This window comes from Bos mutus, chromosome 1 (genome assembly GCF_027580195.1).
Source record: "Bos mutus isolate GX-2022 chromosome 1, NWIPB_WYAK_1.1, whole genome shotgun sequence".
NCBI classification, from domain to species: domain Eukaryota; kingdom Metazoa; phylum Chordata; class Mammalia; order Artiodactyla; family Bovidae; genus Bos; species Bos mutus.
In genome coordinates, this window is record NC_091617.1 from 52552865 (window position 1) to 52569968 (window position 17104).

Consider the following 17104-nt stretch of genomic DNA (forward strand, 5'->3'; position numbering starts at 1 on the left):
ACACTTAAAAAAAAATCTAATATTAAAAACAAATGGAAGAAAAGCTATGACAAACCTGGTGATGGTTTAGTCAGTAAGTCATGACTGACTCTTGTGACCTCATGGACAGTAGCTTGCCAAGCTCCTCTCCATGGGATTCTCCAGGCAAGAATACTGAAGTGGATTGCCATTTCCTTTTCCAGGGGATCTTACAGACCCAGGAATCGAACCTGGGTCTCCTGCATTGCAGGCAGATTCTTTACTGACTGAGCTATGAGGGAAGCCCTAGACAGTGTATTAAAAAACAGAGATATCACTTTGCCAACAAAGGTCCATATAGTCAAAGTAGATTTTTCCAGTAGCCTTGTACAGATGTGAGAGCTGGGCTGTAAAGAAAGCCAGGCACTGAAGAATTGATACTTTTGAACTGTGGTGCTGGAGAAGACTCTTGAGAGTCACTTGGACAGCAAGGAGAGCAAATCAGTCAATTCTAAAGGAAATCAGCCCTGAATGTTTATTGGAAGGACTCATGCCAAAGCTGAAGCTCCAATATTTTGGCCACCTGTTTCAAAGAGCCAACTCATTGGAAAAGACCTGATGCTGGGAAAGACTGAGGGCAGGAAGTGAAGGGGGCAACAGAGGAGAAGATAGTTGGATGTCATCATTGACTCAATGGACATGAGTTTCAGCAAACTCTGGGAGATAATGAAGGACAGTGGAGCCTGGCATGGTGCAGACCATGGGTTCACAGAGTTGGACATGACTGAACGACAACAGAAATTTAAGGAAAACATGTTTTTCATTGCAATTATTAAAGTATGCCTTTTTGAAATTTGATTACTTCCATGTAGTTGATTGTAGATAGCATCCTAACTCTCACGTGTCTTCTTTCAGGTTCTTGGTTTAGTAAATGGTACATTCAAAAATTGTGCCTCACACTTAATTTTCATAGAATTCCAAAGCTAACTGTGCTCCAATCATAACTGGATGTTTTAACTTTGTCTGAGTAATTATATGTTTATAGAATTAAAAGGAAGGTCAAGAATACCTATATTAGTTTTCAATGTTAAACTTCTTATGTATAAATAATTACTCCCTAATGCAAAGTAATAAATTCTTAATTATTCATGTAATAGAATTAGGACTGTGCTAAAGGTAATCTGTGAAGAGGTAAACCACTGAATATTTATTAGTTTATTCATTTGTTTTTAGAATAATTTCATATTTATATATTATAGTTGATATATAATGTTGAATGTTTTGTGATTCCATAATACTGCCAGGAAAACAATGACATTCAGTTATAAAGAGCTGCTTCAAAGCACTATCTACTTGTCTAGCTTTGTCCTTGTTGGTCTTCCCTGTTTCTTTCATCCTCAGCTTTTAGTGATGCCTAGCATTTTAATTGGGTTTATTAAAAGTTCTGGCCTCAAAAGATCTGCCCTTTGTTCTCTATCATTGTTTTCTTCTAAGAACATGTCCTGTATATGAAAGTTTCTAAATGTTTTAAAATTTTTTATTTCCACTCTTGTGGGTTGTTTACAAAGTAATATGGAAAGCAAAATGGGGACCAAAATGCCAATAATCTAGAAAGTATGTTTTTAAACTTCAAGGTTGGGAGTCTTACTTTTGGCAGAATCCAAGAGGAAAAAAACAAAGCTATATGGGGAACTGGAGAAAGCTAAAGGTATAACTTTTAAGATAAAAAAAATGTGGACATTTAATCAGTTTTTTCTAAACCTTTCCCTCCATTTCCAAAACGAACATTTACAAGTAGTGAAGCTCCTGGTGGGCTGCCATCTGTGGGGTCGCACAGAGTTGGACACAACTGAAGCGCCTTAGCAGCAGTAGCAGCAGCAAGCTGTTACAAATACGTTTTTCCCATATTGATCAGCTAGTATATTATTTACATCTTCTTGATCTTTAGACATTGTTTACTTTAATCAGTGGTTACCATTTGGGGGCTAAAAATTATGGAAACACTGAGGAATTATCACAGAGATCTGTGAATTATGTGTCATACCTTGTCACTCAATAGACACTATTAAAGACACAACTATTAATATTTACATTTATGGAGAGTGATGTATAGAGTTGTTTTATATCAAAAATTATTTTTATATTATTTTTGGCATACTAGATTGAGAATCACTAACCTGTGTTGTACTATTCAAAACTACATCAAGTATTTCCATATGCTTTTCCTTTGAAGTTGATTTTTCTGTAAAATATTGTTTCTTTTCTTATATTAGACACAATACAATGAACAAATTAGCAAGGTGAAGCAAGGGTTTGCCTTGAGTACATTGCCTCCAATCCAGCTTCCTCCACCACCTCCCAGTCCTGAGATACTGGTAAGAAATACAGTTGACTCTTGAACAACACAAGGGTTGGGAGGTGCCAACCCCCCATGCAGTCAGGAATCTGAGTACTGCTCTACTCGAAAACAATGATTTGATAAATGACTACCCAAGAGTAGAAAGCTGAAACAGTTTGGATAGAATCAAGACTCAAACCCTAGTTTTTTTATTCCATGTATCAAATGCAAACTCTCTCTGCATTTAAAGATCTATAAAATGAAAATACAGGGACTATATTTGTTGAAAAAAATAGGCATGTAAGTGGACCCACACAACTCAGACCTGTGTTGTTCAAGAATCAGTTGCATATGATTTTGAACAATCACCATCCTCATCTTGATAAAATGGTGAGAACTGTAAAACACTTAATGAGCAGTACATTCATGTGTCTTCAAAGTGGATAGGGCACATGTGCGTATCATTTGTAATTACGTCCATTCCTGTTGTATCATCTACAGATGGCATGACTAGTTTGTTGGCTCAGCTGAGGCCAAGAGATAGGTTGTATCACTGGATTTTAGTAATGCGTTTGATATCTAAAGAGGTAATGTATGCTCATTCATCTTGTCAATCACATTTACATGGTGGGAGAAAACTGATGAATGCTCAGAATTCCCAAATGCTCTCAAATTACCACTAGACTACTGAAACCTCTCAGCATAATACCCTATCAGGCTGGACTTCACTCCTCCACTTCTACTTCAGACCTTGTTTCCTTAACTTTTATCTTCTATTCTTACCTTTAAACATCAAAGACAGCTTTCATTTAGGTCCCTTCCCTGATTGTGGCTAGGGATAAATGGGTCTTCATCAGACAAACTAATCTCTATGCCATACTATTTATGTTAGCCTTCTGGGAAACATAGTGGGGTAAAAAGTGAAAAAAGTGAAACATAGTACCTTAGCCCAATAAACTCATACAGCTTTCCAAAAGACCTTTTGGAACAGAACCACTAGATGATAGCTTTTATTATGATAACAGATCTGAGGATAAGAAAAAAAAAGCTGTGATATATTTAGGGGTAGATCACTTTTGACATTAGCATTTCTGCTTGTAATAGAACTTTGAAAATATTATTTCTACAAATACTAGTTCAGTATATCAAAGAACTTAAAAATTGTTAATATGTGAATTGTGTGGAGTTACACTGTGTTTCAAAAGCAGAATTTTGAAGAAGGCAATGGCACCCCACTTCAGTACTCTTACCTGGAAAATCCCATGGACAGAGGAGCCTGGTAGGCTGCAGTCCATGGGGTCACTAAGAGTCGGACACGACTGAGTGACTTCACTTTTACTTTTCACTTTCATGCACTGGAGAGGGAAATGGCAACCCACTCCAGTGTTCTTGCCTGGAGAATCCCATGGACGGCAGAGCCTGGTGGGCTGCAGTCTATGGGGTCGCACAGAGTCGGACACGACTGAAGCGACTTAGCAGCAATACTGTGTTTCAAAAGCAGAATTTAGAGCTGAGAAAGTATTCTATGATATGCTTGGGCTTTAGTTTAGAATGAGAGGATTGCCCTTTATATTTTTGATTAGTTCAAGTTTTATAGGAGCTTTGTATTACGGATATTTTTATTCTAGGCTTTGAACAACATCTTTGCCAATTCTGATAAGGAATGTGTTGCATAGATGACAAATCCCAGATTCCCTTTAGTTCTATGGGAAGTAACATAGTAGGATTTCTAAAAACCCTGTTGCCTTTTGCCTGTAGGTTGTAAACTCTCCCATGACTCTAAACATAAAATGGCTCCAGAGACTTGGAAGCTAGATACAGAGTTGTTCTTTGGAGTTTTCTGGAATCAGACTGGCATCAGCTGTCTGTGAAAGCTACATGTGACACTGTAACTGACAAACATTATCTAACCTTGACCTCTACATCCTCATCCTTTTCAGAGACTTGCTTATGTCTGATGTGGCTTTCCAGGTTTGAATTCAGTTCAGTTCAGTCGCTCAGTCATGTCCGACTCTTTGTGACCCTGTGGGTCGCCGAACTCCAGGCTTCCCTGTCCATCACCAACTCCCGAAGTTCACTCAGACTCGTGTCCATCGAGTCAGTGATGCCATTCAGCCATCTCATCCTCTGTCGTCCCCTTCTCTTCCTGCCTCCAATCCCTCCCAGCATCAGAGTCTTTTCCAATGAGTCAACACTTCGCATGAGGTGGCCAAAGTACTGGAGTTTCAGCTTTAGCATCATTCCTTCCAAAGAAATCCCAGGGCTGATCTCCTTCAGAATGGACTGGTTGCATCTCCTTGCAGTCCAAGGGACTCTCAAGAGTCTTCTCCAACAACACACTTCAAGAGCATCAATTCTTTGGCACTCAGCCTTCTTCATAGTCCAACTCTCACATCCATACATGACCACAGGAAAAACCATAGCCTTGACTAGACGGACCTTTGTTGGCAAAGTAATGTCTCTGCTTTTGAATATGCTATCTAGGTTGGTCATAACTTTCCTTCCAAGGAGTAAGCGTCTTTTAATTTCATGGCTGCAGTCACCATCTGCAGTGATTTTGGAGCCCCCCAAAATAAAGTCTGACACAGTTTCCACTGTTTCCCCATCTATTTCCCATGAAGTGATGGGACCAGATGCCATGATCTTCGTTGGGCAAAAACCCACTGGCATTTAGGCTCAGTAAAATTCATAAGCATCCTTTGCAAACATTTAAGAGGTGCATGTGTATCTTTTGTGCTTCCTAACGAGAGTCACTGCTGTGCTTGATCAGAGAGTCACTTTAAGACTGTTGTGTTAAAGTATAGGCATTAGTGACCACTGAGCATTATGGAACAGTTTGAAAGCACAGATGCTAGAAATGTGACCATTCTTTCAGTATAAATTGAGGCGGTATTGTACAATGGGAATACACTAGAGGTCTGGGTTCAGGTCCTAACTGTGAAGAACTGTGTTGGTTTGGGGAAACTCAGCTGTCTCAGACTTTGGTTTTCCTATTGACAAATCAAGAAATTGCCCTGGATGATCTGATCACTAACGTCTGTCTCTCTGAAATTCTAGTATTGTAAAGAATGGTCACCAGGCTTTTCAGATAAATATAGTGGTCTAACCTGGGAAGTCTGGAATAATGGGTACTCTTCCCAGTTTAACCCAGTATTTTTATGTGTTTCATTATATTTTGATTTTTATACCCTGGCTGTCTAATTCTCAAAGTAATATTAGGTAATTGTTGTCCTCAAAAAGAACAGGACCACTGATTCAGAATCACCATTTGTTATTTAAGAACTTTATATTATGAATATATTGAAACATACATAAAAATAGAATGATGAACCTCTGTGAACCCAAGAGCCATCTTCAACATCATAATCAAGTTTTATCAATCTTGTTTCATGTTATTCCTTCCTTCTTCCCCACTGGGACATTTTAAAGTAAACCTTATATATCGTATAATCTCATCCATTTATAGTTTAGTATGCATTCCTAAAAGATGAAGATTCTTACTCTTATTGGCTATAATCACACCACCATTCTCCTAAGAAAATTATAATTTTTATATCTGATATTAAAATTCATATTTCCCAAATTGTTTCAAAAATATCTTTTTCTTAACTAGATTAACAATATTTCTAATTTGGTTATAATTACCATTACTTTAAAAACTCTTATTTTTAAAAAAGCAATCCAAACAAGTTTTATAATTTCATTTGGCTGATTATTTTTCCTTAAAGTTGTAACAGGTACCCAACACCCTCTCTCTTATTCACATCATTTATTCGTTGAAAAACTTACTTCCTGTATTATTGATGTAACTGATTACATCCTTATAATGTCATTATACGTGTTCTGTTATTTCCTATAAACTGCTCATTGGTCTAGAGGGTTAAATTAGAATCAGGGTCAGTATTTTTAGCAAGAGTACCTTATAGGTGGTGAAGTATATGCATATTAGAAGGCACAGTGTCTCTCATTTATTGATGTTAGGAGTCAAATGTCATTCTTGTCTCCATTATAAAGTTCCCCAGTAATTGTCACCTTTCTGGTTTCAGTATCATTACTTAAGAGCTATACTGATGTTCATTTTTTAAATTCAAAAATAGGTGAACTTCTACTTTATGCCAGTGCTAGACCTGGCACATAGTAGATGTCCCATAAACTTGTCTTCTTTTGTAGTCAAGCCAATAAGGTATCCATCCCATTGGTAGGTGCTAAGAAGGGCTAGCTTTCTATGAATCCCTGGGAAATTCAGTAATATCCACAGGCATGTCTAAAAGTCACTGTAGGAGGGTTTATCCCCCTGGCCCACCCCATTTTAGCTTTCTACTATCCTTGAAACTAAACATAAGTTCAGAACTCCACCAGGTGGTAAAAGGTCCTTTCAATACATAACAGCAAAAGTAGTATTTTCTATAGACAACTTTGATTCTTTAGTGAATTTCTGAGTGTCAATATTGTTTATCAGTATGGCGAGTACTCACTGAGGAACTCCTTTGTACAGTCCTTTGCATTATTCCATTTGGCAGAGAACTTTACAGATCATCTAATCTCAATTCTTAATTTATAGATTAATAACTTGGTATCAAGGCTTCCCAGCAAGATGGAAAGAAAGCAGGACTAGAATCAAGTTCTTTTCTCTCTCTGTGCTCTTTAGTGTATTTTACTGCTCCCTGCCTTTTTCAAATATTCATATATTTCACTAGTGTTATAACAGCACTGTTTCTAATATGCTTTGTATCTGGATTTCAAATCAATTCCCCCCCCCAAAAAAAAATTCATTGCTCTATGAGTTTATATTATTGACTACATAATCATGTGGGGGGTTTGTTTTTATTTTCTATCTTTTCCATTTTAGATGCAGCAATTCTTGGGAAGACCCATTGTGAAAGAATCTTTCTTTAGACCCATACTCACTGTTCCTCAAATGCCTGCCGTTTGTTCTGGAATCGTCTCTGCAACTGGTCAATCTAGATCTCCCTTGGTAAAAAAACCCTCTTGGTAGAATAGACATTAACTAGTCCATTGTCACAGTAGACTCTCAGAATGAATGTGTTCTCTTTGTTCATTTATTTAATAAAGTAAATAATGATGATAATTGAATGACTATGTCCATGAGGTACTGTGTTAAGTGCATTACATATATTAACTATTTCATTAAGTGATAATAGTTTAGTTTTTAGATACAAAGATAAATCTGATGTTATAGTAGAGAATTCTTAGTTTTGCTTCTGAAACAGAGTGAGATTGATATTTTTAAGAGATAGTTTATATTTAGCATGGTTGTTGGGTAGGTTGAAAAGCAAAGAAGCCAAGTCACATTATGCCACAAAGCAAAAGAAAAAATTTTTATACATAGATACATATGTGTATATTGTAGGACATTGTTTATCTATAAACAGGTAATATAAATAGTATCACCCTGAAACATGTTATACTGCAAAGTTACAAATTTTCTTAGTTACAAAGAGCCAGATAAGCTTTATCAGAACCTAGAGAAGAAGTAGAGAAGTTTAAAATGATTAGGATTATTAGTTGTAATCTTGGTCAAGGTATACTTTTTATTAAAAAACCTCACAGAAGATTGATGTTTAATATAATTAATGAAAAAGTCTCTAATCTTGAGTTTGTCATAACTGCATTCTAATGAATTGAGGTTTATTCTATACCTGTATATTGCTGACAGACTCCCTTTGAAATGTATAGTCAAATAGATTTACTTACTTGTATAGAGGCCTCTCTACAAGCAAATATGTATCTAAGCTTTAACATGTTTATTAAGCACCACATTTTTTTTTATCACCTTGATATTGCAGTGTTGCTGATGTGTTTTGCTCCTGCAACATTCTATGAGGATCCGTAAAATTTTAAAGTACCTCAGCCTTCTAATAGGATTACTTTCTGATTCCTCTGAAAAAGCTTGGACACTGAGGCAAACCCAGATTTCTGGGGATATTCTGCTCTTTCTCTGACTTACCAGGCTTTGTATGAGTAATTTCAGTGGCTGTTAGTAGTTGCTAGTTTTTCATAAGTAGTAACCTTCTATTTTAAAATAATCTGTAATCTTAGATAGAAGATACTTTGTTTATAATTATCCTAATAATCAGATAAGGCAATTAAAAATATTCACATATTGATATTAATTAATTAGAAACTTAATGGTTCTAAGAAAGAACTATCATAAAATATGGGGCAATTTTTGTTTGGTGGTTTCATGGCTCTTGAGTTGTCACTACAACTTCCATATATCACCTATGTGACGTTTTGAGACATTGGGCAGATATTTTAATAGTATTCTCATCCTTATTCAGTTGTTTGAAAATTAAACTTTATTATTTGCTTTTTATGATTAATAATTTTATCTTATATTTATTATTAGTAATTAGTAATTTTATTAATTACTTTTATAATTAGAAAAATACAATACACATAGTATATACAAAATATATACTATATACAGTAGAAAGCAAAACTACCTTGCTGTTGAATCCTAGAAAATAATCACAGTTTATGGGTTATTTTATATCTTACAGTCCTTTTTCTATGCATACACATTTGAACAATATTTTAATATAACATGAGTTCTACCATAAATGCTGTGCCATAGACTTTTTTTATATTATGGATATCTCTTATGCTCAGACATATAGATCTATTTTTAAGGACTTGATTAGATATGCTACAGTTTATTTACTTATTCCCCTATTAACAAACTAGGTTGCTGTCAGAAATGCACACTCTGTATTTCTGTTTATGTTTGCAATTACTGAGACTAGTATGTGCCATTTTAAAAATAAAGGTAAACATATATAAATAATTAGAAATATTGTGCTGGTTAAGGAAAAAAAAACTTCTAAAAAGGGAACATGCATATCAATATTCCTCTTTATTATACCCATTTTCTGAGGTATGGAGATGTCATGTTGACATGGAACTTTGCTTCCCCATAATTGAAGCTGATGACATAACTGTGTTTCTTACAGATGACTAGCATAGCCTGGACACTGCCAGCTCCTGTGGGAGAAGCTATGCCTCCCAGTGCAAGTCTAGGAAGTGATCCCCTTATGATGAATTGGGAGAAGATTACAGAGAGGCTGAAAACTGCCTTTCCACAGCAGACCAGGTAGCTTAGTCTCTTTTAGTGTTGTGAACAGATCATACTACAGTTTCCATAGCCATAATTATGCCAGTGAAACATTTCAGAGAAACAACACTCACCCTCCCTCCTCCCACCACACAGAAGGTACAGGTATTTCCTAACCATCACCTTGGTAAGGAAAATGAAATTCATTAAGAAGGGATAGTTTTCAGTATAAATGCTAAATATCTCCACGAAAACTATTAGTTTTAAGTCACGAGGGAATGAACTTTTGAATTTAGGTTTGCTTGTTTAATGCAAGTATGGCTAGTTATAAACCTATCCAGTTTTAATGCCACTAGCTACAATAATTATCTTAATAACCTATTTCCAAAGTGAATTTTAAGTGAACTGTATGCTATATAAGCGCAAACATAATCAGATTTCCTTAATTTATTGAGGGTTTTTATGGTTTCTTTGTTAAGGAACACAGTTAAATGCAAGAAATCATTATTTTACTGTGCTTTTCACAGTTCTGACTTTCACAGAAAGCTATTTAATTCTACTCCTCCAGAAATGAAGTGTCTTTTATCGTTTCCAAGGCAAACCATTCAGTATCACAGTAATCCAAGTCTATGCCCCAACCAGTAACACTGAAGAAGCTGAAGTTGAACGGTTCTATGAAGACCTACAAGACCTTTTAGAACTAACACCCAAAAAAGAAGTCCTTTTCATTATAGGGGACTGGAATGCAAAAGTAGGAAGTCAAGAAACACCTGGAGTACCAGGCAAATTTGGCCTTGGAATACGGAATGAAGCAGGGCAAAGACTAATAGAGTTTTGCCAAGAAAATGCACTGGTCATAACAAACACCCTCTTCCAACAACACAAGAGAAGACTCTATACATGGACATCACCAGATGGTCAACACCAAAATCAGATTGATTATATTCTTTGCAGCCAAAGATGGAGAAGCTCTATACAGTCAGCAAAAACAAGACCAGGAGCTGACTGTGGCTCAGACCATGAACTCCTTATTGCCAAATTCAGACTTAAATTGAAGAAAGTAGGGAAAACCACTAGACTATTCAGGTATGACCTAAATCAAATCCCTTATGATTATACAGTGGAAGTGAGAAATAGATTTAAGGGCCTAGATCTGATAGATACAGTGCCTGATGAGCTATGGAATGAGGTTCGTGACATTGTACAGGAGACAGGGATTAAGACCATCCCCACGGAAAAGAAATGCAAAAAAGCAAAATGGCTGTCTGGGGAGGCCTTACAAATAGTGTGAAAAGAAGAGAAGTGAAAAGCAAAGGAGAAAAGGAAAGATACAAGCATCTGAATGCAGAGTTCCAAAGAATAGCAAGAAGACATAAGAAAGCCTTCTTCAGCGATCAGTGCAAAGAAATAGAGGAAAACAACAAAATGGGAAAGACTAAGGATCTCTTCAAGAAAATCAGAGATACCAAAGGAACATTTCAGGCAAAGATGGGCTTGATAAAGGACAGAAATGGTATGGACCAAACAGAAGCAGAAGATATTAAGAAGAGATGGCAAGAATACACAGAACTGTACAAAAAAGATCTTCATGACCCAGATAATGATGATGGTGTGATCACTGACCTAGAGCCAGACATCCTGGAATGTGAAGTCAACTGGGCCTTAGAAAGCATCACTATGAACAAAGCTAGTGGAGGTGATGGAATTCCAGTTGAGCTATTCCAAATCCTGAAAGATGATGCTGTGAAAGTGCTGCACTCAATATACCAGCAAATTTGGAAAACTCAGCAGTGGCCATAGGACTGGAAAAGGTTAGTTTTCATTCCAATCCCAAAGAAAGGCAATGCCAAAGAATGCTAAAACTACCACACACTTGCACTCATCTCACGCGCTAGTAAAGTAATGCTCAAAATTCTCCAAGCCAGGCTTCAGCAATATGTGAACCGTGAACTTCCTAATGTTCAAGCTGGTTGTAGAAAAGGCAGAGGAACCAGAGATCAAATTGCCAACATCCTCTGGATCATGGAAAAAGCAAGAGAGTTCCAGAAAAACATCTATTTCTGTTTTATAGACTATGCCAAAGCCTTTGACTGTGTGGATCCCAATAAACTGTGGAAAATTCTGAAAGAGATGGGAATACCAGAACACCTGATCTGCCTCTTGAGAAATTTGTATGCAGGTCAGGAAGCAACAGTTAGAACTGGACATGGAACAACAGACTGGTTCCAAATAGGAAAAGGAGTACGTCAAGGCTGTATATTGTCACCCTGTTTATTTAACTTATATGCAGTGTACATCATGAGAAACGCTGGACTGGAAGAAACACAAGCTGGAATCAAGATTGCCGGGAGAAATGTCAATAACCTCAGATATGCAGATGACACCACCCTTATGGCAGAAAGTGAAGAGGAACTCAAAAGCCTCTTGATGAAAGTGAAAGAGGAGAGTGAAAAAGTTGGCTTAAAGCTCAACATTCAGAAAACGAAGATCATGGCATCCAGTCCCACCACTTCATGGGAAATAGATGGGGAAACAGTGGAAACCAGTGTCAGACTTTATTTTTCTGGCTCCAAAATCACTGCAGATGGTGACTGCAGCCATGAAATTAAAAGACTCTTACTCCTTGGAAGGAAAGTTATGACCAACCTAGATCACATATTCAAAAGCAGAGACATTACTTTCCCAACAAAGGTTTGTCTAGTCAAGGCTATGGTTTTTCCTGTGATCATGTATGGATGTGAGAGTTGGACTGTGAAGAAGGCTGAGCGCCAAAGAATTGATGCTTTTGAAGTGTGGTGTTGGAGAAGACTCTTGAGAGTCCCTTGGACTGCAAAGAGATCCAACTAGTCCATTCTGAAGGAGGTCAGCTCTGGGATTTCTTTGGAAGGAATGATGCTAAAGCTGAAACTCCAGTACTTTGGCCACCTCATGCGAAGACTTGACTCATTGGAAAAGACTCTGATGCTGGGAGGGATTGGGGGCAAGAGGAGAAGGGGACAACAGAGGATGAGATGACTGGATGGCATCACTGACTTGATGGACACGAGTCTGAGTGAACTCCGGGAGTTGGTGATGGACAGGGAGGCCTGGTGTGCTGCGATTCATGGGGTCACAAAGAGTCGGACACGACTGAGCGAGTGATCTGATCTGATCTGATTGTATCAAATAATTATGGTTTTCACCAGCATTTTCATTTGAAGGCCAATGCTTTTATTTAACACTAATACTATTATGTTTCGTGGTTATATTATGGTTTTGTAAACATAATGATGAATAGAAAATGAAAATAGAAATTTAATATAGTTGGTAAAACTATAGTTGGTAAATATAGTTGGTAAAAAATGTTTATAGAAAATAAATAGTAAATCAAAGATAGTTTTATAAGGCTGGTGACATGACATTTCATTTGAGAAAAAATATTTTATCATCCTACCCTGTCCTACCAAAATGTGTATGCAGACTTTGGGTCAGTGGGCCATGGGAACTGAAAAATAACATGTCGATTAAAATACTCCTAGGTGTCTTTATCACATAATGTGTCTTTTAGTCTTTGCTCTCCTTCTGTTAAATCTTTATTTTCTGTTTATGTATTTTATGAAAGTAGAATTCATAGCACAATGATAGAGACTGATAGTAACATAATTGAAAAGAAATATTTTAGTCTCTCTCAAGTAAGAGAACATTGAGAAGTACAATATAAAGAGGCTCAGTACATAAATAAGTATTTAGATAGCAAATTTCATTTTCACAAGTGAGCTTTTATAAACAGTTAAAATATCATTAGGGGAAGAAAATAAATACTAAACTTCACCAATCATGAACACATTAAGTATCCTTAATGAGCACATTAGCAGGAATTTTCATTCTGGTTTAAGATAAGTGCAGATGGACCCATGATCACGTTTTTAGATCAGAGATCCAAAGGGTCACGTCTGTACGGTGGATATTATCCTATGATAGGATTTTATATCTCCTTTGGAGGGCACATCTTCAGGGCAGTAGGAGAATGACCACTACTCTTTCCTTGATCTTTTCCAGAAAGGAGCTTACAGATTTCTTACGGAAATTGAAGGATACTCATGGGAAGTCCTTATCTGGACTGACATTTGATGAAATTGTTCTCAAGATTTCCCAATTTATTGACCCCAAGAGATCTCAGGTAAAAAAAAAAAAAAAAAGCAACTAAACAACAGAAAACTAAAACTATCTCCTGACCCTTATCTTTATTTAGCTATACTAATTATTTCCATAACATGATCAGGAAATCAATTATAATCATATTAAATCATATATTAACATTAAACAATTAAACTTGACAATGGCATTGGAAACACCACCTGATCATTCTAGAATAAAACTGAGGCTTTTGAAATTTAGGTTATTTTGGATATTTCATAAAGGAAACTTTTTTTTTTCCTAATTTTCTGCAAAGACTTATTTTAATTACAAAAGCACCTAGAGTTACTTTTGTTTTTACCTGGTTCTTATATTGCCATAATTGCTTCAAGATTTCTCATGAACCTGATTATTAACCTTTCTGTTGTTGTTCAGTCGCTCAATTGTGTCCGACTCTTTGTGACCCCAAGGACTGCAGCACACCAGGCTTCCCTGTCTTTCACTATCTCCCAGAGTTTGCTCAAACTCTTGTCCATTGAGTCAGTGATGCCATCCAACCATCTCATCCTCTGTGTACCCCCTTCTCCTGCCCTCAGTCTTTCCCAGCATCAGGATTTTTTCTAGTGAGTCAGCTCTCTGCATCAGGCAGCCAAAGTATTAGATCCTCGGCTTCAGCATCAGTCTTTCCAATGAATATTCAGGGTTGATTTCCCCTTTTGCTAAATTCCACTGTAGCCTATTCTATGGTAGTCTGTCAGTTCTTCCTGTCTTATGCAATTCTAAAAAAATAAGTATGATATTCTTATTTTCAGAGTCAAGGAAAATCAGTGCCAAATGGTAATCGTGTTTCACCTAGCCATACTCCACCACAGGCTAATGCTGCCCAGCCCTCAAAACCAGCCCGGAGGCCCCTTGGTTCACAAGGCTCTGTCACACAGGAAGGAGCCAATCATTTGGTAAGACTGAGACTGTTGATTCTAAATACATTTAAATTTAGGAGAGAGAATGAGCTGAATTTAACCATATGTATGTTTTCCCTAGGATAATGAGGAAGAAGAGCCTTGTGTGATCTGTCATGAGAATCTCTCTCCAGATAACCTCTCAGTTTTGCCTTGTGCGCATAAATTCCATTCTCAGGTAAACTTATCTGTTTAATATTTTACCATTAATCAATTAAGTGAAATTCATGCTACATTTCTTGAAATCATATACACGTATGATCATCCACTGTGTCATGAATTTCACTGGTTATTCACATAGTGGATAGCGTTTATATGTTTGCCCATACCTAGCCATGGATTGCATTGTGTTTTCTCAGGTCTTGATATACCTAGCAGGAGAAGGGGACAGTGATGAAATTTAATGGGCAGAGTGGCATTTCCTTTGAACAGATGAACAGAACTGGAAGGAATGTTGATTGATATGACAGTTGACCATTTAGCAAAGTGACACTTCACCTTGACTTGTTATGAATAGTGTTCTTTGTTCACACCTAATGATGGCCAACTGCTGTTACAACACAGAAGAATTACCTTAACAGTCTGTCCAGGTTTCTGTACTTGCTTTTGAAGATGCTAAGCCTTGAGTTTTTTGTTTTTAATTTATATTGAAGTATAGTTGCTTTACAATGTTGTGTTAATTTCTGTTGTACATCTTTGAATCAGCTATACATATATCCCCTCTTTTTTGGATTTCCTTCCCATTTAGGTCACCACAGAGCACTGAGTAGAGTTCCCTGTGCTATACAGTAGGTTCTCATTAGTTATCTATTTCATACATAGTAATGTATATATTTCAATCCCACTCTCCCAATTCAGCCCACCCTCCCTTCCCCCCTTGGTGTCCATACGTTTGTTCTCTACGTCTGTGTCTCTGTTTCTGCTTTGCAAATAGATTCATATGTACCATTTTTCTAGATTCCACATATATGCATTAATATATGATATTTGTTTTTCTCTTTCTGACTTACTTGACTTGAATGACAGTCTCTGGGTCCATCCATGTGTCTGCAAATAGCACAGTTTCATTCCTTTCTATGGCTGAGAAATATTCCATAGTATGTATGTAACACATCTTCTTTATCCATTCCTCTGTTGATGGACATCAAGGTTGCTTCCATGTCCTGGCTGTTGTAAATAGTGCTGCAATAAGCATTCGGATGCATGTATCTTTTGAAATTATGGTTTTCTCCAGGTATATGCCAGGAATGGAACTGCTGGGTTATATAGTAGTTTTTTTCCTAGTATTTTTAAGAAATCACCATACTATTCTCCATAGTGGCTGTATCAATTTTTATTCCCACCAATAGTGCAAGAGGGTTCCCTTTTCTCCACACGCTCTCCAGCATTTATTGTTTGTAGTTTTTTTGATGATGACCATTCTGACTGGTGTGAGGTGATAGATACACCATTGTAGTTTTTTTTTTCACCATTGTAGTTTTGATTTGCATTTCTCTGATACTTAGTGATGTTGAGCATCTTTTCATGTACCTCTTGGCCATCTGTATATCTTCTTTGGAGAAATGTCGATTTAAATCTTCCACCCATTTTTTGATTAGGCTGTTTCATTTTTATATTGAGCTACATGAGTTGTCTGTACATTGTGCAGATTAATCCCTTGTCAGTTGCTTCATTTGCAAATATTTTCTCCCATTCTGAGTGTTGTCTTTTCATCTTGTTTATAGTTTTCCTTTGATTTTAGAAAAATGTGAGGCTGGCATATCTTTTGTTAATTCTTGGCATTTATAGATTAGCAACATAAATTGACTTGTTGGCAACATAGATTAACTTCTGACATTGTTGCTGTGCAAGTGCTATTGATATACTATTTATGATCCAAGTCTTCTGTTGTGGAAGTGTAACATGACACAAGAAAAGATAATCTTATACAAGAAAGGCTTCTCAGGGAAATGAACAATCAAGCCATATCTGTAAAACATCGTTTCAAAGATAATCTGATACCTGGTACAGAATTATATTTTTTCATCTGCCTTGTTAAGAGATATGCATAGAATGACTAATCCTAAATGATCTCCAGATAGATAGTTCAGTTCAGTCGCTCAGTTGTATCCAACTTTTGGTGACCCCATGGACTGCAGCACACCAGGCCTCCCTGTCCATCACCAATTCCCTGAGTTTACCCAAACTCATGTCCATTGAGTCGGTGATGCCATCCAGCCATCTCATCCTCTGTCGTCCCCTTCTCCTCCTGCCTTCAATCTTTCCCAGCATCAGGGTCTTTTCCAGTGAGTCAGTTCTTCACATCAGGTGGCCAAAGTATTGGAGTTTCAGCTTCAACATCAATCCTTCCAATGAACACCCAGGACTGATCTCCTTTAGGATGGACTGGTTGGATCTCCTTGCAGTCCAAGGGACTCTCAAGAGTCTTCTCTAACACCACAGTTCAGAAGCATCAATTCTCTGGCACTCAGCTTTCTTTACAGTCCAACTCTCACATCCATACATGACCACTGGAAGAACCATAGCCTTGACTAGATGGACCTTTGTTGGTAAAGTAATGTCTCTGCTTCTTAATATGCTGTCTAGGTTGGTCATAACTTTCCTTCCAAGGAGTAAGCATCTTTTAATTTCATGGCCACAGTCACCATCTGCAGTGAT

At 37.0% G+C, this 17104-nt stretch overlaps 1 protein-coding gene across 6 annotated transcripts in view; it reads left to right on the top strand.

The window, feature by feature from the left end:
- DZIP3 (DAZ interacting zinc finger protein 3) overlaps nucleotides 1–17104 on the top strand; it is a 131686-nt gene that overhangs the window by 111748 nt on the left and 2834 nt on the right. For all 6 annotated transcript variants that reach the window (XM_070368858.1, XM_005905919.3, XM_070368861.1 and 3 more), the window contains 6 exons: nucleotides 2232–2333; nucleotides 7146–7271; nucleotides 9271–9410; nucleotides 13410–13530; nucleotides 14300–14443; nucleotides 14529–14624. In XM_070368858.1, coding sequence (XP_070224959.1) covers nucleotides 2232–2333; nucleotides 7146–7271; nucleotides 9271–9410; nucleotides 13410–13530; nucleotides 14300–14443; nucleotides 14529–14624 — 729 coding nt within the window. The remainder of the gene's footprint in view (nucleotides 1–2231; nucleotides 2334–7145; nucleotides 7272–9270; nucleotides 9411–13409; nucleotides 13531–14299; nucleotides 14444–14528; nucleotides 14625–17104) is intronic.